Source organism: Candida dubliniensis, chromosome 3 (genome assembly GCF_000026945.1).
Source record: "Candida dubliniensis CD36 chromosome 3, complete sequence".
In the NCBI taxonomy this organism is placed as follows: domain Eukaryota; kingdom Fungi; phylum Ascomycota; class Pichiomycetes; order Serinales; family Debaryomycetaceae; genus Candida; species Candida dubliniensis.
In genome coordinates, this window is record NC_012862.1 from 1,722,822 (window position 1) to 1,750,179 (window position 27,358).

A 27,358-nucleotide genomic window follows, 5' to 3' on the forward strand; every position below is an offset into this window, starting at 1 on the left:
TATATATATATATATATATATATATTATTCAGAATTACATCTATATTGTTTCAAAAATCTGATGAAAAGTTAAGAACTGATGATTTCATTACAAATTCCAGTCTTATTGCCAATTTAAATTAACATCTTGAAAACCCCAATCGTTAATTATTTTGTTATTACACTAGTGCATGTGGACACTGTTTATTAGGGGCTGTATTAGTAATGACATAATCATAGATAGTTCAAAATATGGGAGATTGATTATCACTAACAACACTTCTGCAGACACATAAGATGTTGCAAATACTACATTTGATCCTCATTTAAATTGGGTGATGGTCATTGATACATTCAAAAACAATATATATTCCGTTACAGTGGTGAATGCTACCTTTGTCTGGAAATACCCGAAAGAAGAGATCTGATATGCCTGTACATGTTCGAACACCAGCCCAAGCAAATGTTTGTGTTATAGGTAGTGTTTTTAGTTATCAAATTATAAGACATAGGTAAAGGAGTTAAATATTTATTTAAAAAAAAAAAAATCAATGTCAAACAGACATACCCTGCAATTGGAAAATACAAAGATCTCTATGTATACTGGCAACCAGGTGAAATATCTGGATCGTGTGATCTCATAAAAATATCTGAAATAATTTAAATGGCGTTAAAAAAGAACAAATTGCTCAAGTATACAATAGACGTATTGGTGATTTCCAATGTATTAAGTTAACTCATGAAGGTAACTGGACATTTTATTTGACGTTTGGAACTGAAAAGTACTTGGTAGAATATACTGATTGCAGAAGCAAATCGGGGGAGAATATTATTCATGTATAAGAGGCGAGGATAATGATGTGGAATACGAATTATAAATGATTAAGGATATTGCAAAAGACTATTTATTACCAGTTTGTGGTGAGAATAATGGGTTATTCTTCGGAGAATTTAAATAACCAATTACTATTTCCTCTTTACATACTTCTTCCCATCGCTTGCTAGTTTGTGATTTCCATATACGTTTCTGTACTAACAAATCTTTATCTCTGATATTCAAACAACCACTGATCATACCTTGAAGTATCCATCTCCAAGATGTACTGTTAATCTTTGTGTTGGATTACACGACCTGTATTTTGATATTTGCTTGAGAAGATATATTCAAAAATTTTTCTGTCCTTTTTGTCAATTTCAAGCTTACGATCAACTATTATCACAATACACCATATTATGGCCGACGTGGAAAAGAAACCGGAGCTAAGTTCCTCTGCCCCAGCAGAGAAGAAACTTTCAAACAAGGAGTTGAAAGAATTGAAAAAGAAAGAAAAGGCAGCCAAAAGAGCAGCTCAAAAGGAAGCTATTGGAATCACTCCAGAACAACAAAAAAAATTAGCTGAACAAAAGATTGAAAAGAAGAAGCAACAAACTGCATCAGTATCTAATGTAAAGAAACAATTGCATCAGACTATTGTTAAAGATGAAAGAAAAGTTCCAGCTTTATTTGGCCATTTAGAAACTCGTGAACAAAGAAACGCCGCATCACCAGCCATTTCCAATATCGTACATCCTGCCATCTTGTCCCTAACATTAAAGTACTCTAGTTACAAAGTTGTCGGATCAAGTTCAAGATTAAGCAATATGTTGCGAGCTTTTAAACAAGTTATTCAGGACTATTCAACCCCAGAAAACACAACATTAACTAGACATTTGACAGCTCACTTATCTCATCAAATCGAATATTTGAAAACAGGGCGTCCTTTATCAGTTTCTATGGGTAATGCCATTAGATGGTTAAAACAAGAAATATCTGTGATTTCAATTGATACATCTGAAGCTAAAGCCAAGGAAATACTATGCACAAAAATTGATGATTTCATTAAGGAAAAAATTGTCCTTTCTGATCGTTTGATTGTGGATTCGGCATCAAGACATATTTCTAATGGGTCTACTATTTTAACATTTGGTCATTCACAAGTATTGGAAGAGTTATTTAAATTTTGTGTTGTTGAACAAGGTAAAAAATTTAATTTAATAATTGTGGATTCTCGACCTTTATTTGAAGGGAAAAAGTTATTGAAAAACTTGGTGAATACATCTTTGGAAAAAGAGGTTGAAACAAATTCTGTTGCTAGTTCAACAATAGAGAAAGTTCCAATTACACAAAGTCATATCAGTGTTCAATATGTTCTTATCAATGCATTGTCATCCACTCTTTTAGAAGATGTTGATTGTGTATTTTTGGGAGCTCACGCAATGTTATCTAATGGTCGTCTTTATTCTAGAGTGGGCACTGCTTTGATTGCCATGATGAGCCACACAAGAAATATCCCAGTTTTAACCTGTTGTGAATCTGTCAAATTTTCAGATAAGGTCCAATTAGACTCTGTCACAACTAATGAATTGGCAGATCCTGAGGATTTAATTCAAGAGATTGATTCTAAAAAACCACCTCAAAAACAATCATTTGCATTAGAACAATTTTTAAAAGAAACTGAGCAAGAAAACAAACAGCCAAAACAAGTCAAAGGTAAGCAGGAAGCAGATACTACTGCAGAACAATCAGATGATCTGGAACCTTTGAAGAATTGGCAAGACGTCAAAAATTTGAATATAATCAATATTATGTATGATTTGACTCCACCAGAGTATATCAACAAAGTCATCACAGAATTGGGTGCATTGCCACCTTCTTCAGTTCCTGTGATTTTGAGAGAGTATAAAAATGCGTAAGTAAGTAAATATTTTTAGGTAAGTTAGATAGATGTGAAATTTAATTAATATCTAAATATAATATTTACGTGGTTTTTCTAAGTTCGGTTAATACAACATTTGAACTTTCTGTTGTGGCAAACTCCTCCAATGCATCAACTATAACCAGTGTTGCATGTACCTTGTTTATGTAGTGGTTCAATTGTTTTGATAACCTGATAAATTGTATTTTTACATTTTCAATAGAATCAACAGTTAGACACTTTTCTTTTAAAAACTCCCAAGTTCTGATTAATAAATTGACATTCACTTGTTTCCCCGACTCTTCAATTTCAGTCAATACTTTCTTGAATATTTCCGTAGTTTCCAATTTGGATCTCCATGCGTTTTCAATATATTTTGATTGGAAAGTTTTCACTAATCGATCAAACACAAATTCAAACAATTGATTATTAATATCGGGCTGGGTATAAAATGCAACAGCCACATTATTCAAAATCTTCAATTTCTTTTCTTCTAATTCTATATTCTCCTTAGCATTCAATTTTTTGGCCTCAGTCCCGTCCTCCATTTCTTCATCACTATCGTCATCAGTAGAGTCATATCTATCACTCAACACATTTGTCATTATCTCGATATATAAGTCAACAAGTTCATCATCTTCGTGGAAATGGTGGATATACTTCCCGCAAGAAATAATTGCGTGCCTTTGATAAGCCTTGTTCCGTCTCTTTATCTCAATTGTTACAGTTCTATTGATTGCCTCATATATATCCTGATGGTGAGCAATATATGTTTTGGACATTATAGCAAAGGAGACCAATGAATCAAAAACCAACTCTTTACCATCCCAAGATTTTCCTTTGTTGGATTCAATCAATAACTTCAAAATTTCATCGATTATTGCAATCGAAAATTGATTCAAATTATCAATTACCAAACACAAGTTCGAAAGTGCCTTGGCCAATGTCTTTCTAATCAAAAAATCATTAGATTTGAGATATTTTTTAACTAAATCAATAATCTCCACAAGGTATAATTTGATGGCTGAATTACCGCCACTGGTATTTTCAATCCATTCTCTTTCAAAATTTTCAACAACCTGCTTACTCGGATCAAATCTTCCAATATACGCAACTGGTAAAAATGCAGAAGCTACTGTTTCAAATTTATCCCCAGAATATTTTGAAACATTCTCACTAGCCACAGATGCTAGAATTCTTGACCTTTCATCACCAGCGTCAGTTGCTTCAAAATACATTTTGGTAATTTTATTTGAATACCTGATCACTGTTTCCACTTTGGCAATTCGACACAAATGACCACAAGCTGCGGCATAACTCGACGCGACTGTGTCATTGCGATCGTTAATTTGAGTCATGGCAACAACCAATAACCTGTCGCCATCTGGTTTAATCATTTGAAGATGTTGGGTAACCATGTTCATAATTACCATTGCAGCACTTACTTTGGTAGGCAAACCAACACCTTTCTTAATCGTTCTTTCTAACCTGGTGATAAAATCTGGTAGCAATGAATCATCCAATTGATTTAATAATTTCTCAATGGCATCCATCAATGGCGAATGTCCAACGCTCTTCATTCTTTTCGCATCAATTTCATTATGGTCAACATTATACTTGCTAGCATTCAAGACTAGATAATTGACTACTTCTGGTTCTAAACTTGAAAACAAGTTAATAAAATTTTCAATCAACTCGGGAACATATTCTCTCATACTTTTATTTCCCGATTTACACAATTTCAAAACTGTCTGCAATGCAAAATCCTTGACCTCTTGTGAATCAGACAACAACCCCTTACTACCAAGCAAGAATGGTATCAAAAACAGCAAAACGGACTTTGTGTTGGCAGATTCATTGGAGCTGGTTTCCAATAATCTAGTCAATTTAGTTGCTAATGACTTGGTTAAATTAGTGCCTTCTTTTCTCACACTTTCTTTGATATCATCCATAACTCTAAAACTCATTGTCCATATTTCATCGAGTTTAGATTGATATTTATTCAACTCTACCATCTGCAATAAATCATTCATGGCAGCAGTACTGCCTTGTCTGGTTCTCCACTCCTTTTTGCCCATACTAGTCAACAACTCTTTCAAGATTTTGTCAAAATTAGCATCCACGGCTTTCGATGTGTCCTTAATCAAAGCATTCCAAATATCATTCATAGATGTAGAAACTCCAACATTTGGATCATATCTGTATCTAAACAATTTGGGAATCAATCTATCAGCTAGTTGTTGATTGTCTGTCAAAAGTTTATCTAATGATGATTGTGCCAAAATTGATTCTAATCCAAAAGCAATACCTTTTCTAGAAGACCATAAGGATGATGATTTTGCAAGGGACATAAACTTATATACCAAACTTGGATCACCAACATCTTGGGCCAAGTTTAAAACATCCTTGTAAGTTGAAACGGACCCTTCATTTGTTCTTAATAAGTCTGGTTCAAAGAGTTCAGTATCATGCTCTACCGATCCTGAAGTGAAAGATGAAGTATTTGATTGCGTAAATGATTTCAACAATGATTTTACAAGTGTTTCTTTTAAATCAAAATCGCCCATTTCATACACCAATCCCAACCCTCTTGATGCCGACTCTTGCACCAATTCATCTCTGTCAGCTAAAAACCTCATAAAAGCGACGTGGATTTCTGATGCTCTGGAACGAACAACATCAAGATTATTACAGTATTGTACAAGAGACAATAACCAAATGCACCCTGCTTTTCTTAGAGATGGTTGTGTATTTTTGCAAGCAGCAAGGATACTGTTTAGTAAAGCTGCTACCCGTGATGTATCATGGGGAATATACTTGACAATTGCATCAGGAATATCCAATTGTTTGCGTAATAATTTTGAATCCCAGCCAGCAGCAGCGACAACAAGTGCTTCTCCTGCAGTAAATAAATATTCCACTTGTTTAGAAACGTGCGTGTTGAAAATTACTTGTTCATCATCACTCAAACTGCTGGAATCCAGTATAGTTTCTCCAGTTAAGGTCAAATACCCGAATGCTATAACTGAACGTTCATCGATCTTTTTCACCTTAACTTTGATAATATCCTTGTATTTATCAACAAAAGATGATAAATCTTGGTTAATTATGGGACCCAACACACCAAACATAGCTAACTGTGAGATTGCATCCAATGCCAGATAATAAAAACTGGATTCTGATAACATTGTTTCAAGTGTTTGCAAGATACTTGTCAAAATCGAAGTTGAAATAACCTCTAATCTATTTCTCAACACTAATCTAGAAATTAAATAGCTTGTTGCTAATGGTCTACTCTTTGACTTTTTATATGTCGCGTTTGCTATTAATTGATTTAACAAATTGTCAACATCTTCATCAGATACACTTGTATGACTAGCAATAATAGCAAATGACTTGCATACTCGTGCCAATGAAATATCATCTAGAACATCAGCATCTAGCAAACCCAATAAATCTTGAGTCTTTGGTATTAATGCCTCAACAGCTGTTGAGGATGCAAAGGATAATAACCTAGCCAATATCAAACCATACGACGTATCAGGAGTGATTCCCGTTGAATTGTCAAATTGACCTGTGACAGCATCAATACAAATAGATAACAACTTGAATACACTTTGCTGTATCATAGGATTCTTCATTTCTGTAATAATCAAATTTCTTACAGTATCATTCATCTCAATTGCCTTTTCGAGTCTAATAGACCAATCCTGATCACAAGCAATAACCGTTGTCTTGTCTTTGATTGCATTCATCACTAATACTTGCTCTGCAAATTCTACTGCCTTAGGAAGCGATAAAAAAATAGCATTGTCATGAGACGTTCTAGCAGCTTCAATTTCATTCAGAAGAGTGGTGACAAATGACTCAAAGGACGGGAACTCAACTGATGATTCCTGCCCTAATAAGTATGAAGTAGACTTAAATTCCGTGGTATTTCCGGCTTGGTTGATATTGAACCAATATGGGTGTAATCCATTCAACCCTTCTTCAATAGTGTGAGGTGCACTAGTTTTTGATGTACCCAAAATAGACAAATATCTTGCTTCTGGATCTTGGAAGGGGTAGGTTGAGTTGACAAATTTAACAACGATGTATTTGGCTGAATCAATATTGATGTACTTCCGCAATAAGCTTTTCAATTCAATTTTTCTGGAGTCAGATAAACTGCTCAAATGGACTGTCAATCCCGAAAGAGCTTTCTGAATAGAAGGGATTAACTCTGGTGATTGGTTTGTTGCTCCCAAGGAATCAAACAAAAACTGCAAAAAAGACCAATCATTAAAAAATATACTAGGCTGTGACTTCAAAATGTCACCCAATGCTTCATATTTAGAATTTACATCCTTGATTTTATTCATATAATTTGTCCCCATTGACACTTCAACACACGGCCATCCTTCAGCGATTATACTGTTTCTCAATTGGTGAGCAATGTCTTCGTTGAATTTTTCTAGATTTCCTTCAGGAATTGGTGACTGGCCAAGTTTTCTTATAAATTGTATTGACAATTGTCTCAACCTGGAGTTATCAGATCCAAGAGCAGCTGATGCAATCTTATCTTGCGAGTGTACTTTATGGCTTTTAATCAAAACCTGCAAGATTTTGCACTGTAAATTCGAATCAACCGCCGGAGTATTTGTACCAAGAAACAACAGAATTATATAGTCCACAAATGAAACGTTATCGTAAATGCTAATCAGATCAAAATCAACGCCTAATTTTCTAAATGCAATCTCCGATGATTCATTTATTGAAGAGGAAGGATCTGCTGAAACAATTAATAATGGTAATGCCATTTGTTCGGGATTAAAGCCAGCTTTCAAAAATTCAAGTAGGCTCTGTTTGACTTTGAAAATATCATCTCTGGTTTTATAAGTGACAGCAGCATCAGTTGTGAAATATGCATTATCTTGAACGCTCAATCCCGGTGTAGCCTTATTTGCAGATTCAGGTAATAGCAAGAAAAATTTGCTAATAATTAACGACAAATATTGTTCATCAATTGGGTTCTTGTCGAATTGTAAGAACTTCCTTACATTGTCATATTCATCTGTCCCTTTCATAGGCATTTTCCAATTCTGCAATAATTTACAGATGATATTGAAGATTCTTGCTGATATGGATTTGGGATAGTTATGTATACCTTCAATGATAGTGGGGATGAGTTGTTTCTTTTCTTCCTCATTTAACCTATCCACACCTCTAGAAACAAATAAAGCAGAATATAGTCTTACAGACGTTGGGTCCGTGTCAACATTTGGTGTTTTTATTTGTTGGATTAAAGCTTCCACAGGGAGTTTAATTGACCTTGCTGCAGTTATTCTTGGAACAATATGCTGAATGATTTTGAGTACAGCTTGTCTTACTTCAGTGTGAGGACTTGCTAACTTTAATAAAACTGGGGCAAGATATATGTTTAAGGCATTCTCAAATTGCTTGTCGTCTTCAGCTAAGGCTATTCTAAGCTCTACCTTATTAACCAAAGCCAATTCTTGAGAAGCCATTGGTAAGTATAAGTTTTAGTTGTTTATGGATGTCTCTGATATAAGTAAAATAGTGGCAAAAAAAAAAATGGCTTTACACCAGAGAGAGAGAAAAAAAAAAATGTTGAGGCGAAAACGAAGTTTGCCAACACTGTATTGTTTGCAATTGATGGACAGAATTGTGAATCCATAGTTTATAGAATTTATAAGAAACATTTATTCGCTCTAGCCAAAAGGAAATTACTATACTACAAATGCAAGACACTTTCATAACCAATGGGATTTGAATTAGTCCCTCTCATAGATTAAAGCATAGTCTATAAAAAAACTATTTAGCAGCATCGATTATAAAAAATTAGAAACCACCTCTCAATCTCAAAACCAAGTGTAAAGTGGATTCCTTTTGGATGTTGTAGTCAGACAAGGTTCTGCCGTCTTCTAATTGTTTACCAGCGAAAATCAATCTTTGTTGGTCTGGTGGAATACCTTCTTTGTCTTGAATCTTGGATTTAACATTATCGATGGTGTCAGAAGATTCGACTTCTAAGGTGATGGTTTTACCAGTTAAAGTTTTAACGAAAATTTGCATACCACCTCTCAATCTCAAGACCAAGTGTAAAGTGGATTCCTTTTGAATGTTGTAGTCAGACAAGGTTCTGCCGTCTTCTAATTGTTTACCAGCGAAAATCAATCTTTGTTGGTCTGGTGGAATACCTTCTTTGTCTTGGATTTTAGACTTAACGTTGTCAATGGTGTCAGAAGATTCGACTTCTAAGGTGATAGTCTTACCAGTTAAAGTTTTAACAAAGATTTGCATACCACCTCTCAATCTCAAAACCAAGTGTAAAGTGGATTCCTTTTGGATGTTGTAGTCAGACAAGGTTCTGCCGTCTTCTAATTGTTTACCAGCGAAAATCAATCTTTGTTGGTCTGGTGGAATACCTTCTTTGTCTTGGATTTTAGACTTAACGTTGTCAATGGTGTCAGAAGATTCGACTTCTAAAGTGATAGTCTTACCAGTTAAAGTTTTAACGAAAATTTGCATACCACCTCTCAATCTCAAGACCAAGTGTAAAGTGGATTCTTTTTGAATGTTGTAGTCAGACAAGGTTCTGCCGTCTTCTAATTGTTTACCAGCGAAAATCAATCTTTGTTGGTCTGGTGGAATACCTTCTTTGTCTTGGATTTTAGACTTAACGTTGTCAATGGTGTCAGAAGATTCGACTTCTAAAGTGATAGTCTTACCAGTTAAAGTTTTAACGAAAATTTGCATTGTTTGTAGATTAGTATATTACTATTAATTGATGGATATCAGAATCTGTAATGTGAATTAGAAAGAAAAAGTAAGAAAAAAAGAAACTGTGTTGATTCATTTCAAACAGTGGCGACCATCCACCCCCTATTTATAATCTTTGGTTATCGATAAATAGCGCATAGTTGTTGATCAGTGCACGACAATAGTATGTGTGGTCTGTGTAAGGTCACGACATTTTCCCAATTCAGACAGCAAAACAAAAACAAGCAAAAAAAAAAAAAGAAATTCACATTATTACTAATAATCAATGTGGTTCGAGTTCACCAACACTTTCCAACGCTTTAACTACTGTTGTTGTTAAGACAACTAAGATATAGTAAAAAAGAAAAAGAGAAAAAAAACCTCGTTAGTTCGGATTAACTAGGAATAACACAGGGTTTTGATATTCATTAAAATCTTTATTCCAATTACCTTCGCTTTATAAATTGATATGAATGACCTATAAAAGTGTTGTGTTCATAACCTTTCTCAACTTCCAATAGCAATTGAATAACAAATTAAGTTTGTCTTGACCGTCATTTTATTATTTGTTCAGCCTCTCCTATTTTAATGTCGCTCCCCAGTAAAAGTCGCAACCATTAAGTTTTACTAGAACAATCGAAACCAAAAAAAAAAAAAAGAAATTTAAATATCACAGAATTTGCGCTACCAACAATGAACTTATCTACTGTCATTGTTATTGTTGTAGCTATTAAAGTTGACTGCTGCATATCTCACTATATCTAAAACCTGTCTGTGTAAACATGAAGTAAACAGTGCAAAGTTGTATTGAATTACAATGAGTAAAAAGGAAAAGTCCCAAACAAGAGCACAAGAGAAGAATGCCAACAGTGATCCATTATGACACTGCAAAAAGACTGAATGCAAAAACTACCATTATATTAAACATTATTCATAACCACGTAAATCAAAGAGAGAGAAAAAGAAAAAGCAACAGCAACAACTATATTATATTATATTAAAAAATAGGAGATAATTGGTGTGGGTTAGTGATGGTCAGCGAAGTGTTCGGTGGGCTTGAATTGGTTGCGATGGGTTGATATGCGGTTGGTTGTTTTAGTAAACTATCCATATTATTAGCATAGGTAAGACCAGCAGTGCCATGAGCAGTATTGAACATGCCATTATTGTTGATATATTCATTTTCATTATGGCTATGATGCTCGCTTATCGATCTGAGTCGCACAAGTGGTGGTGTTGCAGAACGTCGTGGTGCTTGTTGTTGTTGTTGTTCTCGGGCAGACTGCTCTTGTTCCACTTGTAATATATCCACACCATCCAAACTAGTTCTTTTTAACCCTGGAACCAACATGTCTGTTCTTAATTTATGGATGTTAACTCTATAATTGTTCAACTCTTCTGGTGCTTCCAATAACGATATGATTTTGTTGACTTTATGGCGTATTGGTTCTTTGTATGTGGATGGGTACGGTATGCGCAGTAAGGGGGAAATTACTTGATTGCAATCTTTTAGTAGCCAATCAATAAATTGCACCGAACCATTCTGTAAAAGGTATAGTATGACTGTCAAAGCTTTCAAAAGACTAAGGTAAACTTTGTCCTCTAATACTTGTTTGTATTTAATTGTGCTGTTATCGCTGGGTGTATCTGGACTAGGTAATGTCTTGGATCTTCTTGGGAAACTATGGGTTCTGTGGATGGTAGATGATAATTTAGATGTATTTGACCGTTTCATCCCCGTGCTATTTATGGTTTTAGGACATATTTCTAATACTGGTTTCAACCTTTTAGTGATAATGGAGATTATGATAGATAAATGTTTTTTACTGAAAGTGAGACTTGCTAACTCGGTCAATTCATGATTGTAGGGGCCCAAAGGTTCATTATTGGTGGCGGACTTTATTTTAGATTCAGTGGACGATGTTAAATTCCTCAAAGATTGGACAAACGGCATAGTTGATTAGGTTTCTATAAGTTCCCAAATTGAAAAAGACAATAACGGATGTGGTGATAAAGAAAATCTCTGACACAATGTGATAGATGTCTGTATGAAAAATAAACACGGAAAAAAAAAATGACAACACAAGTATAGCCACTAGTAATATCAAGATAATGCTATCCCTCTTTTCAAAAGATAAGCGAAATAAAGGCAAATGAAAAAAAAAAAATCGTGGTAAGAAAAAGAAGAATAGTTAAATATTAAATATTTTTAATCTATATTCATCGTACTGAGTAGGTCAGGCAATGGTGAATTTACCAGATTAGCTGTTGTTTTTATTGTATTTATCTCAGTACGTGGAATAACCGGCAAAAAAAAATTGAATCCTCATCTTTTTTTTTTTTTGTTCGGGTCTTAATAACTCTCTTCTAAGCCGACTGATGAACTTGCAGCATCTAGATTTTCATTTTACATGACAGATTTACTTTTTAGGAAAATAGCTTTCTTCAAGAACAAATATTGAAAAGTTATAGCCGTGAGCTATTAATGTATTTAATGAAAGGGAACAACTCTTTAGCTAAGGATTTGAACGCATATTGTTGCTATACCCTTGTGTTCCGATACCTATAACCGAACTAGAAATCCAAGTTGTCGGACATAAATAAAAAAGATTGCTAGATTTTGTGTCTAACCTGACGGAGCCAGCAGACTATGTTAATCTTTTTTTTTCCGGATATTTGAGGTATTTTTCATCCAGAAAAGATTAAACAAGATTTCAACCTATATCCGAAACCAAAAAACAGAAGAAGTGTAGCAAGATTCGAAAATCCAATGCGTTTGAGGTTGTGTGGCAGGTGAGAATTCCCGCCAGAAGGTAAAACTTGGGGTGCTACTACCACAGTTGTTACGTCGTTTTAACTGAAATTGAGGTTTCAAAACAAAACAAAAAAAAAAAAAAGACTCCACATTCCAAACAACCTAGCTTTTTTTCTACTATTGGCCATTAGCACAGTTGTTTTAAACCCACTCTTACAACAGAATGATAAGTAATAGACTAGGACTGCCCGACAGCCACAGTGTCTTGCTAGTTTTGAGATAGTCGGAGCTTAGCCTGAAATAGAGAATTGTATTTGTGTGTGAAAACCGAAACTAGGTGAGAGACTAATTGTCGTGTGAAACTTTGCAGAAATAAAACAAATCAAAACAAGAATTGCTAGTCTGTATATATTATTTTGCTTTTTGGTAATTGTAGTACGACCATTAGAAGACTTTATACACTACAACAACATAAGGGGAAAAAAAAAAAAAAAAAAAAAAAGAAACGAAGAATTTCAAGTAGTGAATTACGAAATTATCAAAGCAATTTAACTGGTCAGTTTGAATAATCTACTACTACAACAACACTTTCTGTTGGTTGTAATGAAAAGTCTATTCAACAACAATTTATTGTAGACTAATCTAAACTCTAAAGTTGATATAATGAAGAATGACCCAACGGGACTAAGTAAAAAACCTAAAAAATAAATTAATTAATAAAAATTTTCTTTCTTTTTTTTTTTTAACCTTGCATCTTCCATCGGGTCCATCCTGTGGAACTCTGTAAGTGTAGCACGATATTAACAACACCATACAAAAAAAAAAAAAGTGGTGGTGGTGAGTGGTAAGTGGGGAGGTACCAACACAATACGATTCGCCAGTAGTATTGCTTACTATTCTCTTCGACCCATAAAATAATACAATGGACAAAACACTTTTAGAGCAGAGCAAAAAAAAAAAAAATTATTGAGGTAAATAAATAAATAAATGAATCAAAAAGAACTTGAATTTGTATATTTTTTAAAAAAAAATTGTTACCATTATAAATTGTAGATTAACTCAACACCTCTTTTTAACGCTCCCTCCCTTTTAATCCTTCCTGTTTACTTATTACTCAACTCCTTAGTTGCACCTACTACCTTATTATACATATTCACTTTTTTTTTTTCAAAGGAAAAGATTTGATGTTCCAGAGTTCAAAAGGTTCCAATTCTTCATCAACTTCAAGCTCAAGATCTGCAAGCATTTCTACAGCCACACCAAATACTGTAGTGGAGGATGAAGAATTGTTATGTGATCCTAAATCGGAATTGACACCACCAGCAGTTACAACCCCTTTGAGACCGGTGTCTAAATCTAATAATACCGTTGAAGATGATTCAAAGCCATCATTCACCTATGATTTGGACGTGTTCAATTTATGCAAAGAATACCTAAATACCAGGAATCATCATGGATTGGCATTGATTGCTAGACAAAAGGGTATCCCTCCGATATTGAGGTTCAAAGTGTGGCCAATATTGCTCAAGTCTCATCCGTTTGTTATCAGTCCCTTTATCCAGCCAGATAGTGAACTCATAAATGAATCCACCTCCAGCAGAAGTAATTCTTCTTCTTCCTCTACTTCCACAGGAAGTACGACTCCAATACTGACATCATCCGGTAACATAAAAGATGCAGCAATAATTGATGGTGGAGCTAGCGATAATGATAACGATGGCAATAATGACAATAATGATAAAGACAACAACAGCAACGATACCAGCTCTAAAGAAAAGGAAGAGGACGAACAGAATAATGAAATAAGACAAAAGATTAAGCGTGATCTCGCTAAATACATCCAAAGATTAAAGTATTCACAATCAAAATATACGGTTGGTGAAACAGAACACGAAATATTATCGATCTTAGAAAATGCAATTATGAAATTCACTTTAAAATGGGGGAAAATCATAAAATATGATCTGTCTTTAACTTGGATTGCGTTGAATTTAGCAGAGTGGTTCCCACCAATACCGAAGACTCCATGGGTTTTAGTCGGGAAAGAGTATTCAAGTAGTCATCAATCATTGATTGTAAATTTTTTGGATGATTATTCCAATTACATTGATAATATACCTGATTTGAGAGAATATCTCGAACGACTCATTTACCATGATGAAAGAATATCAACCATTTCATTTAGAGAAGTATATGAAAGGTTGGTGTTGGTATTGTTGCATTGTCCACAACCTATGTCTCGAAGAAAAAAATCTGATAATCAAGGACAGAGTCAAAGAAGAAATCAGTCAGAAGCACAAAAAGACCAACAGTCATTTAAAGTGAACAAAACCACATTGCCAAAAACAGGAGGTACTATCGAAGAAAGGGTTTCGTATTTTATCTACTGTCTTCGTAAATTGATACCTGAATTATCCCAATATTTCCACGAAGAACAGATTTTGACGAAATTTGGTTGTCTCGATGATGAGTGGTTAATTTGGTGGTTGAAGTTTTGTGGAACAAAAGTATGGTCAAAATATGATAGAGGCAGAATTTGGGATTTCATGTTGGGTTGGAGATTGAAAAATCCGAAAAGAGATTTCAATTATTATTATGAAAAACTAAATTATGTCAATAGAAACACTTTAGAAAAATTGGGTCCAGACATTTTTTGGTCGGTTGGTAATGAAGAGGATGATATCAGTGGTGATAAGAATGTTGATGCCAACGCTAATGAGATAAATAATAGTGAGAAAACTAGTACAGGAAAACTAGTGAAACGAGAAGGAGATATAAAGAGAAGTTCATTTAAAGATTTGGTCAATGAATTGAGTAATGAGTTGCACATCTCGAAGAGGGTGTCTACCGACGGAGTGATAACATCTTCTTCTTCTTCTTCTTCCCCAACAACAACAAAATTGGCACCTTCATCGTCTACATCATCCACAATCACGCCTAATGTTTCAATTCCATTCTCGAGAGTTGATCCTCATGTTGCATTGATTTTCATTTCGCTATCGTTATTAAAATCAAAAGAAAATATATTGGTTGAACTTGATCAACATGAAATTAGACAATTTTTGTCTCGATTACCTTCCAAATCATACAAGTATAATCAGAAAAGAACTACTAAGCCAAAGAGAACAAGCTATACATCGAATGCGTCATCAACTTCTAATTCGCCGATGGGACAACTGCCTGTGGATCGTGATGAAGACTCAATTTTCCCAACAAATCGAATTGTTATATCGAATGATTCCAAAGATCAGAAACATAAAGTTAATTTTATTGATAATATTATTCAGGAAGCTGGTGAATTATGGAGAAAATGGCTTTGGCTGGAAATGGTTGAGGATAATTAGTTACGAAGAATTGTATGTAGACAGATTAATACAAAATAAAGTATTAGATAATTGTTAATAGTTTGACTATAGTTTGTGGTTTAGTATGGGGGTGTTGATATGGGTACTTAAATTCAGCAAATGCCCTTTCCATAGTTTGTACCTCTTTGTGTTATTTTGGTTCGGGGGAAGAAAAAAAGGAACTCCAAAAAAAAAATTACTTGAGATGAGATGCAAATACTATAATTCAATACAATAACGATGTCAGATACTGAACAACCGCACATCGACTCTAAAGAGTTGAAAAAGGAAAAAAAGAGTAAATCCAAGCTGAAGTCGAAAATAACTGATTCCGATGAAATAGAAATCGATTTAAATGCTCAAATCCCTCTTTCTAAAAAGCAACAACGTCAATTGAAAAAAGGTAAATTGGATTTAGAAAAACTAGCTAAAAAGAACCCACCACCAAAACCTGAAACTAGTACAGATGATAATACAAACTCAGAAGATGCTTCTGGTTTGAGCCTGGTCCCAATAACATCAAAGAAATCGCCATTTGGTATTTGGGTTGGGAACTTATCATTTGATACCACAAAGGAAGATTTGATTCGGTTTATTGTTGGTAAAACAACTACTCTGGACCCCAAAATAACTGAAGATGATATAACTCGAGTTAATATTCCCAAAAAGGGTAATCAAATCAAAGGATTTGCTTATGTTGATGTACCTTCTTCGTCCCATGTTGAAACTATTGTTGGTCTTTCAGAATCAATTTTGAATGGGAGGAAATTATTAATCAAAGATGCTAATTCTTTTGAAGGTCGTCCTGAACAATCTAAATCTGATACAGCACATAATGGTGGGATTAATAGTTCAAACCCACCAAGTCGAATTTTATTTGTTGGTAATTTATCATTTGATACAACTGAAGATTTATTGGAAGAACATTTCAAACATTGTGGAGAAATAGTGAAAATTAGAATGGCCACTTTCCAAGACACCGGAAAATGTAAAGGCTTTGCTTTTATTGATTTTAAAGATGAAGAAGGGGCAACAACAGCATTGAAATCGAAATTAACGAAAATGTTAATCAATAGAAAATTACGAATGGAATATGGAGAAGATAGATCGAAAAGAAGGCCAAAAAGAATCAACGAATTTGGCGATCATCATAGTAATAATAATGAAAGCTATAGAGAGAATAATAGTACTACCACCGGTAATGGTAAACCTGAATTTGAGACTCTGAATAGAGGATTTGATGGTAATGACACTTATCGTGAAACACCCAACAAAAAGAGACAATATCGTGAAAGAAATGATGGGTATAATAAGAATAACAATTCAAATAAACGTATGAAATCATCTGTTGCCTTAGCCACGGCACAAAGAGCCAGTGTTGCAATTGTTCCGTCGGCTGGTAAAAAGATTAAGTTTGATTAGATATAGATAAAACTTGTTTACTAAATAAAAAATAAAAATATAACAACAGCAAAATACATATATATATATATATATATAATATAAGAAAAACTAGTGACATGACTTGTCACAAACTCAAGACATCAATTAGAATCAATTGTCAATAAGAATAAAAAAAATAATCAAAAAGCTAAAAAAAAAAAAAATCAGAGATGAATTAAAAAATGAAAACAAACGTTAAATGACTGGAAAGTATGATAAACGCAATTAGAACTTTTTGCCTCTTTCTTTCTTAATTTCTCGGTTAAAAACAAACTATTCGGTGATTTTTTCTATAAGGACTACCTTATTTTCCAAATTCTTATGTTTGTTAAACTCTTCTGGACTAACTTCAAAATAATTAGGATTGTGTTTGTTTGCTTCAAATTCATTATCTGAAACAACTTCATAAACAGATTGAATTTCAAAAGATTCATTATCAGCACCAGTAGAAGTTTTGCTACTGGAAATATTCTTGGAAACAAAAACACCAACAGTAGGTTTTTCTTCGATATCATTGGCATTGACACCACCAATTGGTTTGGTGTCTCTGGCAACAACAGTGTTTTTCTCTGCATCCAAAGCTGTGATTCCACCAACTGGTTTATTGTCATCTTTAGCTACAACACCCGTATTGTCAGCTGTTTCTGCTGCCGACTTAGCATCTATGGATTTATCCTTCTTGCTTAACTTTCTTCCCCAACCTTTAAACTTGTCACTAAGACTATTGGTTCGTTGTGCTTCAATTGGAGTGGGTGTGACACTAGCAGCATTTTTCTTGGAAGAAATCGTACTAGTGTTGCTTGAAGTAGGAATACTTGGGGCGGAAGCACTTGGTTCAGTGATAGTTGCAACAGGGGACAGAGATTGACTTTGATCTGGTGCAGAAATAGTAGTAGTGGTAGTATCTTGTGTACCGCTACTTGGTAATTGAACATCTTTATTACCAGATGGAACAGTATTCGAAACACCACTAGTAATACCTGAAACAGCATTCTTTCCAGCACTACCAGCTGCCACTGCTCCAGCGCCAGTAGCTGCTAAAATTCCTCCAGCAATTCCTAAAGCTGCTCCTCCATAATGATGGTCTTTCTTCTTATCGGCATTTACATTTTCCGTTCTAGTTTGGTTACCAGTGTTTACATTCTTTGAATGAGAACTTCCATTATTGTCAACAACAACATCCTTGGATTTTATAGCGGGAATAGCTCCAGATTTACTATCATTGCTAATTCCTAAAAAATGACTGCCTTCAGATGACGTCTGTTCTGGTTTTTCAAACTCAATCACTTTGGTCAATCTGTCCACTTCCAATTCCCTTTCTTGAATCAATTTCTTGACTCTTTCTAATTCAGGGTCTTTGTACTGTTCGCTTGCCAATCTTGCCTTTTCTTCTCTCAATTCCCTAATCTTTTTCAAATTGGCAACTTCTTCTTCTAATCTTTGCTTTTGCAAGTTTTCAAACTCCAATTTATCGTTGAACAATTTGGTTTTAGCTTCGTGTTCTTGTTTCAATTTTTCAATTTGTGCCAATTTAGCTTGTGCAACTTTTTCTGCTTCTTCTCTTTCTAACTCAGCAGCTTTTTCCTTTTCAGCTTTCAAATCTTCAATTTCTTTCAACAATCTATCGGTTTCTTCCTTTTCTTTGGCTTTACGTTCATTGTAAACGCGCTCACTTTCAGTCCTCTCCTCTTCAAACTTCTTTTGGTCATTTTCTCTTGACAAGATTGCTTGAGAGACTTGGAACTCAACATCATTCTTTCTCTTCTCGGCCTCTTCTTTCTCTTGTTGCTCTTTCAATTCTTTTTCTTTGGCCTCTTTTTCAGCTTGTTCTTTTTCAATTCTTGCCTTCTCTTCGGCTTCCTCTTTTTCCTTTCTTTCACGTTCTTCAGCTTCAATCTTGGCCTGTCTTTCTCTTTCTTCAGCTTCTTCTTTCTCTTTTCTTTCACGTTCTTCCTTCTGTTTTTGTCTTTCTAATTCTTCAAGGTGTTTTTGAGTCTCGTAATCATGAGTTGCTTCTAATCTCTTACGTTCATGTTCTCTTGCAGTTTGTTCTGCCAATTCTCGCTTCTCTTGTAACCAAGAAGCGTGTTTCTCTTTAGCTTCAGCAAGTCTCTTGGCTCTGTCTTCTTTGTCGGTGTGCAAGCTAGTTAATCTAGCCGCATAGGCAGTAGCAGCGCCAGTCAAAACACCAACTTCTGCCAGTAAGCCTTTGTGTTTCTCCTTTTTATCAGAAAGATCTTTACGAATGGTCGTCAAGTTAGCATCCAATTCTTGCTTCTTGGACAAGTTAGCATCAATAGAATCTTGGTGTTCCTTGTGATTAGCTTTCAAATCATCCAATTTGGCAAGCTCGGTATTCAATTGGGCAGTCAATTGCTCAATTTTATCAGCCAATTCGGAATTCTTGTCATCTAATTCAGTTTTCTTGTCCTTCAATTCTTCAATTTCTTGGGTGGCAGTTTCTTGACCAGTCTTAGCATCTTCCAATTCTTGCTTTTTCGTAGCTAACAACTCTTCGTGGTTTTTCTCAATAGTTTCCTTGTCAGTAGCATGTTGTTCAACTGCTTTTGTTTCACGTTCTTCATACTCCTTATTGGCAGTTTCAATTTCACCTTTAGTTGTTTTCTCGAATTCAATAGCAGTGTTGTTTGATTTTTTAATCATGGTGTCGAAGTTAGTCAACTTATCTTCAATCTCTTTATTGAATTTGTCCTTTTTCTTACCAATTTTACCAAGATACTTTTCAAAATCAGATTGCAATTTACCTTCATGCTTCTTCACCTTGTTGTCCAAACTTTGTTGTCTTTTAATTTCATCTTCTTGTCTTGTTTTGGAAACTTCGTCATTGATATTAGTAATCACTGGTGCAACTCTTTTAGCAGCAATGTCCAACAATTGTTGCTGAGTCATTCTCAATCCGGAACCCAATTCAATAACCTTGTTTGGATCCTCGATTCTGTTGGCAATTGAACCAACTCCAATAGCATTCAATTCTTGATAGTGTCTCAACAATACAGGCTTGTCTTGTAATTTATCCAAAGTTTCCTTATTTGGCAATTCAACTGGTTCATACTTGAATTGAGATGGTTGATCAACAAGTTCAATTGGGGTTTCTTTGACTTGTTTCTCAATGTTATCGTCGCCTTTGAGTGCTTCTCCATCTTCAATCTCTGGTTCAGCAACTTCTTCTTTGTTTTCGGACACGGCTGAAGTTTCTTTGGGTTCAGCAACTTCTGTTTCTTCGTCCGCTGGTTCATCGGTGATAAGCTTTTCTTCAGCCTTATCTTCAAGTTCTTCTTCATTTTCCTCGGCTTCATTGGCTGTTTCTGGTTGGGCTTCGTCTTCAACCAATGGTTCCTTGGCATCGGTGTCAACTTTCGCTTCTTCATTTGTCTCATCTTCAATCAATGGCTCCTTAGCATCAGTGTCAAGTTTTTCTTCAGCTTCTTCGGCCTTTGTTTCATCTTCTACATCGCCATCTTTCGCTTCAATGGTTGTAGCTGCTGCTGGTGTTTCTTTGGCCTTTTTGGCTTCAGCCTCAGCTGCCTTCTTCTTCTTGGCCTCGGCTTCTAAAGTTGGATGGTAAGAATATTTAACGGGAACCTTAATATGTTCAAGCTTGTTTGATTCTTTGAATTGCTTGTACAAATTGATTTTCTTCTTAGCTTTAGGATCCTCATCAGAAGCTTGTGATCTGAATGGAGATACCCAAGTATTTCCACTAGCCAACTTCTTCAATATGCCTTGGGACCCATTCTTGGTTGGTTTGGTTGCTTCTTTTGTTTCGGACATATTAACAACCAGGTATTAAGTTAACGAATAAATAGTAATGACAAAACAAAAGGTAAATAGAAAAATATAATTAAATAAAAACAAAAAAAAAAAAAAATGAAGAAAAAAGAAATTGAAGGAGGGAAAATTGGGAAAGAAATAAAGAGCAATATTAAACTATAGTGATAGCAATGAAATTTGTGTGTGGATAAATAAACTGTGTGTCAATGTATGTTGAAAATTGATGATGATGAAATGGCCCAAAAAGGGAGTGGGCAAGCAAATAAAAAAGGAGGGGGTGTGCAGGAAGAAATCCAACAATAAGAAGAAACACGGAGAAGAAATAATTGAAAGAAATCCCGAATAAACAAAATTAAATGAAATTCTACAGAAACTCAAAACCAGATTGACAAACACTTTTGGCATTATCATTTGTTTGTAAAGTGTAAAAACATATGATTAAGTGTAATCATGTGCCAAAATTGTTTGGACTCTCGACTAAATATCCACAATTTCAGATTTGTGACGAAGAATCTTGTTGTTGTAATACAATACACATTCTCAACCAAATTGACTTCAATTGTAATCGGTATAGATGAAACCGAATGAAAAAACAAAAACCTAAAGTTAAATTGTTATAATAATGTAATATCCCTTTCAAAATATAGGGATCTTTGTCAATTATTATTTTGATTATGGTAAGGTATTGAGCAAACGACGAGTTCTCTAAGAATTTTTTTTTCTTGTTATTTTCTTGAGGGTTGGTATCACAAAAACTAAGTTTGGTGAACGAAGTTCTTCGATAGATTCTTCCTTCAACTAAGGTCTGCCATTGCTCGAATTCCAGAATATTTTAGATATTGACTAAAGCGTGATATACATCACTTTTTGTTCAGTACGTGGGTTTAATATTAAGCATTTGACAACCTCTGAATCATCGTTCTATGAATGAGTTATGGAGGTTTTGTCTTTGTAACTATCTGAAGAATTGTAAACAAAGCTTGAACTCATCATTTAGATTAAGTAAAGCCAATAGTATTATAGCTTCGATCACAGTTACATTAGGTTGATTGGATTCTCGATTAGTCCATTGACCTTCCTATTTGGGTATCTACTTATCTCTGGAAAAAACATAACCATACACAAAGCCGTCTGCTTCACACCATCTATATATGAAAATGTATATGTTGTCTTTAAGTGCTAACAGGTGGATATACACTTTGAGTTGTGTTGTAGGTCCAACAAACTTGAATGAAGTAACTTGGCAAGGAGCATTCATTTATACTTTTCGTATCGATTAAAAATAAAAGACTTATCAAGTCTAGGTAGCAGCAAATTTCCTTCAGTTTTCTTCCCAATTTATCTCGAAAACTAGATTAAATCAGTCAATTCTACAAACCTTGCAATCTTTCTTTCTGAATTTCTAGAAATACATCTGGAAACACGATCCGATAGATGGAACAAATAGAAATCGATACCAGATTATAATAGAGAGACTTTAGTGCTGTTTTTCTAATTTGTCAATAAGACTGAGAGAAAAAGTTCGCGAAGGGGAGGGGAAACAAACCGCAAGACGTTCGTACTCGTTATTTGAATGAAAAACAATAATCTTTATTGTTTAGTATGGTGTGATTTAATGTCTTAAGAGTTTTATGTTAGCTTTGTTGTGTTTCTTAATGGTGAAGGTGGTCAAATCAAGATTCCTTACCTGCTATGTCCCACCTCCTTGTCGTAGATCAAATGATCTCTTGCGAAACTGACACAAACTAAACCCTCCACAATTGATGACCTACAAATTTAAGCCTAACAAACTCTTGATATCTCTTTTATACAACAGTAATTTATTCTCCTTAAACATCGAAATATTGACGATATGTTGAAAACTTATAATTAAAAAGGCTGTGACTTTTTTTTCTGCTTTCTTCTATTCTCTCTTTGTTCTTCAACTTTGTATTGTTTTAGTATTGTTTTTCTATTTTATTTTTAGGATGAGACATTTTAACCACTCAGACTTGCGGGTTATATAATAGTGTATATAAACAAGCTCACATTTGTAGCAAATCTAGAAATGAGACATACAAAAAAAAAAAAAAAAAATTATCAAGCTTACAATTTTCTTTACCCTAATATCATATCTTCATCCAACTTATAACAGAAAACATCTTGTATAAAGAATCTGTTTTCACCCTCCTCCACTTTTTTGTTTGGATTGACTTTATTAGATCTTTAGGCACAAGTTAGTGCTTGGCGTAGAAGTTGGCAGAATCATACAATACCATGTCTACATTAATACCCACAGCAAGCGCCTGTTACAGTCTACAATTACCCCCCACTGAAAAAGATGATCGTTTGAATTTAAATGTTAGAACAGGTTCAGCATCTACACTATACAACTCTTTAATCTTTGTCCATGGGGGATTAACAATAGGTTTAGAACTACTGAACTACACCATCCCTGAACTAAATGAGATTTTTTACAATCGGATAAACATATCAGCATCAAAATATAAAACCGTTGAAAAATACTTGTCTGGGGAGCTTTTTTATTTAAGTTTAATAGAAAGAAATTGGTCCCGTGTTGTTCTAGAAAACTCAGAAATACGACCAAAGCCTAGATTGTTGCATCAGATTTGTGCGTTTAACAATTGTCTATATCTATTTGGTGGATTGGCTCTACTGCAAGAAAATGACAACGATGCAACATTAGTTCCATGCAATGATTTGTGGGAGTTTGACTTGGAACTTAAGAAATGGACATTACTAGATGATGGGTCAAATTATGAACTAGACGACGCAGTGCCATGCCCACGTTTCAATCATAAATTGACTGTTGTTTCTAGTTTGTCCTTTGCCAACAGAAAAGATCATTTCGGACTATTTATTGCCGGGGGTAAAGATAAACAATCCAATGATATTTACGACAACTCTATTTTTGACTTGGTGGAGAAAAGATACGTGGGCTCACAACCTTTCCGATTAGTGGCCACTACTGGAGACGATGCAAAAGACAAAGCAACTGGATTGAATGAATTTGCTTCAAGCCCAGAACATTTTTTGAATGTTGATCAAACAAGAAATGCTATTTTGAGCATCACCGAAGATTCCGATATACCAAACCGTACACACAACAAAAACCCTACCAACCATCATGAGAGTATTGTAGTGTATGGTCCGACTAGACACAGTGGAGGCAGTCAGAATTCTTTGGTTTCATTTAAAGTAGGGAAAAGGGAAATTAAAAGTGGTAGAGTATTACGTCTTCACAAGAATTCACGTGTCGCAAAATCAAAACAACTGATTGTCCCTTATAATCTAAGATATCCGACTGCAGGTTTGTTTGGCCAAAATATTGTGCTAACTGGATTTCTACCCGATGAATACGAGATCTCAATTTTTGTATACAATAGGCCAACGGGCAAATGGTCTCGGTTGAACATATTCTGTAGTCATGAATATGGCAGTCATAGATTTTGGGGTGGCTTTGCATGGCAGTCTCATCATAAAGTTATTCTAATTGGCAATAGTATGACTTCTAGAACAACTAGCAGTGTCCGATTTTTCAGCATCATGTTGACTGTTAGCTTGCCCATAACCAATATTCTAGTTAGTTCTGAATTGTCAAAAGATAGATCAAGTAATAGGAGAAGCTCGTTTGTTTCTCATGGCGAACAAAGACACCACCGAAGCAAGAGTCAAAATGAGAACTTTCTGAAAGGTGAACTATCACTTGAAAGCACCACGGAGGATCTGACAGACAGTAGCAGCGATAAAGCGGCTGAAAGCGTATTAGACGTTCCTATCCCATTGTCCAATCTGAGAAGACAATCATTTTCATCATTTGGTAGTGACAAATCACCAACTGCTGTGAGTTTTAGTGACTACGTTCATTATGCAGCCCCCAAAACCACATATACAACAATAAGATCAGTTTTCCCACCAGAGGCAATAACATTAGGTAGGAATGCATTTAACAGGATTGGTGATTTAATTTCTGATATTGAGTTGGTTTCGTGTAACGGTGACAGAATTCCCGTTTCGTCAGCAGTATTGATGGAGAGATGGGGCCAGCATTTTATTCTGTTGTTAGCCAAAGGCTATATTAATGCCGTTGACAAGTTTGAAACCGACCAAGCACTCGGGTTAGACGAGAATCAAAGATTGAGGTCAAAATCCTCTAACTCTGATTCAAGTTCAAGTGATATTCCCAAATTGAAATTTTCCTTAAGTGAGTCATTGCTTTCTTCCTCCTCAGATGAACACGAGAAAAAGGAAAAACCAGGATTAAGTTCAGTTCACAAGTCTCACAAGGATGTTCCACAGTTCAGATTACCATTTCAAGATTCGAGCGAATCAATTAATCGTGAGGATGGGACCGACAGCAACAAGGACAGGAAAACGGGCGGTTCATCAGTTTCAACAGCAATAGATCCCCACCATGTAATGCCGAGGAAAAACTCTACAAGCTCATTTCAATCCAATTCAAGCTCTTTATTAACTTCTCATTTGCAGGATATACCACCCCAATTACCTTTGCCAGACGAGCAAATACCTGCTGTTCCAGCAGCTCCAGCATCATATAGGAGTGCTTCTCGAAAAAATTCACAAGATCCTAGCTCCCCAAGATCATCACTAATACACACATTAACAGTTTTAAGAAATATTCCAGTATCAAGATCACCACGCGAGTCGCCATTTTCTTCTCCACGGCCTTCGGTGTCTGGACAAAGTGGTGGCTCATCAGATTTGTTCAGCTCTCCATTTCCCAGCTTGAAGGCAAATTATGGTAAGCAACCGTCCAATTTGAGAAAAAAATCGTTTGATATGAATGACGGAGCCATTGAAAGCTCACTTGACTCATTTTCATCAGGAAAATCATCGATGGCAAAAGTTAGCGGGGTACCTGGTGACAATCAAGACTCTGACGAGAGCTCTATTGGTATTCAAGAATTTAATAAAAACCCAATAAGCATGTTTGACAATGCACTTTTGAATTTTGATAATATTGACAGTGAGAATTTTAAAATGGAACCTTCTTTAATCCCAAGGAAGCTTTACATCCCATTTACAACGTTGACTGTCAAAGCATTTTGTGAATACTTGTACACCGGACAAATCGGAAACAAATGGTTGCTAGCACCAACATTGATGGACAATTTATTGATATCTAAATTCTATCGTGTGCCGTTGCTTTATGACTTAATAAGCGAAATTTTGTTTGGTGTGATTGGGAAAAAGGAGGCGTATATTATTGGGGAAGCACGTAAGTTGAAAGCAAGGTATTTGAAATTAAGACATGAAGCAAACATCCCCACTGATCCTGATTATGAGTTCCCCATGGATGAATATGATGGGTTTTTGGATAGTGTCGATGATGGATACCTTGATATCACTTTGTTGAAAAAAGCTTCAAAAATTCATGCTGATAGTGTTGCGATCTCTTTGAAAAAGAAATCTGTTACAAGTAATAATCTGCGAAATACCTCGATACCAAAAGAAGTCGCAACTACAACCGAAAGTATATTGGAAGAAGGAGAAAAACAACAACAAGAAACGGTTACTAATGATGATGAAGACGAGTCTAGAACCGGTTCAACAAGCGAAGAAGATGAGGTTGACAAAGAGTATGGGTTGGTTTATTTGGAAGCGAAAGACAAATCATTGCCTACTATTGGGCCCAGATCCAAATCCATTTTCGATAGACAAGGTTTGGCTGCGATTGAAAAATTAGAGGAAGAACAAAATGAGCATCATGCCCATCTGATTGTTGCGGGTGGTGACGATCATGAGAGTTTAACTACGTTGGACGAGCTAGTTGCATCAGATGCCCCTTCTGATTATGCCATTGATCTAATTTTTGAAACTGCGACTTTGGTCACAGATATGAAAATGCTTCTTCGAACATCTAATTTAAAAGCTATGACAGCAAAGTTTCGCAAATGCAAAGCCGATATCGAAAAGGAAATGGCTGATATTGAGTTCCAATTGACTCAGGTACCAAGTGGCTCCCGTAATTTGGCAATGAAGTCAGCCAATCAATTAAGGGAACTGCAATTGCAACTGAAGCTGTCACCAATAATACCTACAGTATCAACAGTGACACCTTCACCTTCACCTTCAATCTCGGGTGCTCCTTCTCCAAGGCTACCCCAGCAACAAGTACTGGAAGGACAATTGCCAAAACTAACCAAAAGCGCATCGTCACTCTCTCGTATTGCGTCGCATACAAGCTTTAAAGCTCTTAGATCAGTGACAGACATCACACCCATGGAAAAACTGACTTCTGATAAAAGTTTTAGAGGTAAATTACAACAAACTATGCTTTCTAGAACTCCTACAAACAAAACTGAAGACCAGGATTCAAGTTCTGCGTCATCTATTAAATCTAGTAGTAAAAAACGTGGAATATTCGGATTGTTGACGGGATTAAAAAGATAATAATATAGGTATATACATGTATGTTCGATTGGTTTAATAGGTAAATTGTATGTACTAGTTTTCACCATTCCGATTAGTAAAATATTGTCTCACTTACAATATAAAGGGCCGACTACAGAAAATCACTTGTTTTT

At 35.2% G+C, this 27,358-nt stretch overlaps 8 protein-coding genes and 1 pseudogene across 8 annotated transcripts, besides 1 other annotated feature; 5 read left to right on the forward strand and 4 right to left on the reverse strand. All coding sequences in view use genetic code 12, as the record gives it.

The window, feature by feature from the left end:
* Window positions 1-131: 131 nt before the first annotated feature.
* Window positions 132-801, forward strand: CD36_87155 (annotated as a pseudogene).
* Window positions 132-801: a sequence feature.
* Window positions 802-1,212: 411 nt separating this feature from the next.
* Window positions 1,213-2,712, forward strand: CD36_87160 (eIF-2B guanine-nucleotide exchange factor, putative; the record flags this gene model as incomplete). The annotated part of the gene is made up of 1 exon (XM_002419571.1): window positions 1,213-2,712. One exon carries the CDS (start codon window positions 1,213-1,215, stop codon window positions 2,710-2,712), a length of 1,500 nt encoding a protein of 499 aa, XP_002419616.1.
* Window positions 2,713-2,776: 64 nt separating this feature from the next.
* Window positions 2,777-8,221, reverse strand: CD36_87170 (proteasome component, putative; the record flags this gene model as incomplete). The annotated part of the gene is made up of 1 exon (XM_002419572.1): window positions 2,777-8,221. One exon carries the CDS (start codon window positions 8,219-8,221, stop codon window positions 2,777-2,779), a length of 5,445 nt encoding a protein of 1,814 aa, XP_002419617.1.
* A 334-nt stretch (window positions 8,222-8,555) lies between these two features.
* Window positions 8,556-9,473, reverse strand: CD36_87180 (ubiquitin, putative; the record flags this gene model as incomplete). The annotated part of the gene is made up of 1 exon (XM_002419573.1): window positions 8,556-9,473. The coding sequence occupies one exon, from the start codon at window positions 9,471-9,473 to the stop codon at window positions 8,556-8,558; it is 918 nt and encodes a 305-aa protein (XP_002419618.1).
* A 1,000-nt stretch (window positions 9,474-10,473) lies between these two features.
* Window positions 10,474-11,430, reverse strand: CD36_87190 (epsin-like protein, putative; the record flags this gene model as incomplete). The annotated part of the gene is made up of 1 exon (XM_002419574.1): window positions 10,474-11,430. One exon carries the CDS (start codon window positions 11,428-11,430, stop codon window positions 10,474-10,476), a length of 957 nt encoding a protein of 318 aa, XP_002419619.1.
* Window positions 11,431-13,415: 1,985 nt separating this feature from the next.
* On the forward strand, window positions 13,416-15,575 carry CD36_87200 (uncharacterized protein yhl029c homologue, putative; the record flags this gene model as incomplete). Its single annotated transcript, XM_002419575.1, has 1 exon — window positions 13,416-15,575. One exon carries the CDS (start codon window positions 13,416-13,418, stop codon window positions 15,573-15,575), a length of 2,160 nt encoding a protein of 719 aa, XP_002419620.1.
* Window positions 15,576-15,815: 240 nt separating this feature from the next.
* Window positions 15,816-16,997, forward strand: CD36_87210 (RNA-binding protein, putative; the record flags this gene model as incomplete). The annotated part of the gene is made up of 1 exon (XM_002419576.1): window positions 15,816-16,997. One exon carries the CDS (start codon window positions 15,816-15,818, stop codon window positions 16,995-16,997), a length of 1,182 nt encoding a protein of 393 aa, XP_002419621.1.
* Window positions 16,998-17,291: 294 nt separating this feature from the next.
* On the reverse strand, window positions 17,292-20,810 carry CD36_87220 (intracellular protein transport protein, putative; the record flags this gene model as incomplete). The annotated part of the gene is made up of 1 exon (XM_002419577.1): window positions 17,292-20,810. The coding sequence occupies one exon, from the start codon at window positions 20,808-20,810 to the stop codon at window positions 17,292-17,294; it is 3,519 nt and encodes a 1,172-aa protein (XP_002419622.1).
* Window positions 20,811-23,066: 2,256 nt separating this feature from the next.
* On the forward strand, window positions 23,067-27,224 carry ScPMD1 (negative regulator of sporulation, putative; the record flags this gene model as incomplete). The annotated part of the gene is made up of 1 exon (XM_002419578.1): window positions 23,067-27,224. The coding sequence occupies one exon, from the start codon at window positions 23,067-23,069 to the stop codon at window positions 27,222-27,224; it is 4,158 nt and encodes a 1,385-aa protein (XP_002419623.1).
* Between the last annotated feature and the right edge of the window lie 134 nt (window positions 27,225-27,358).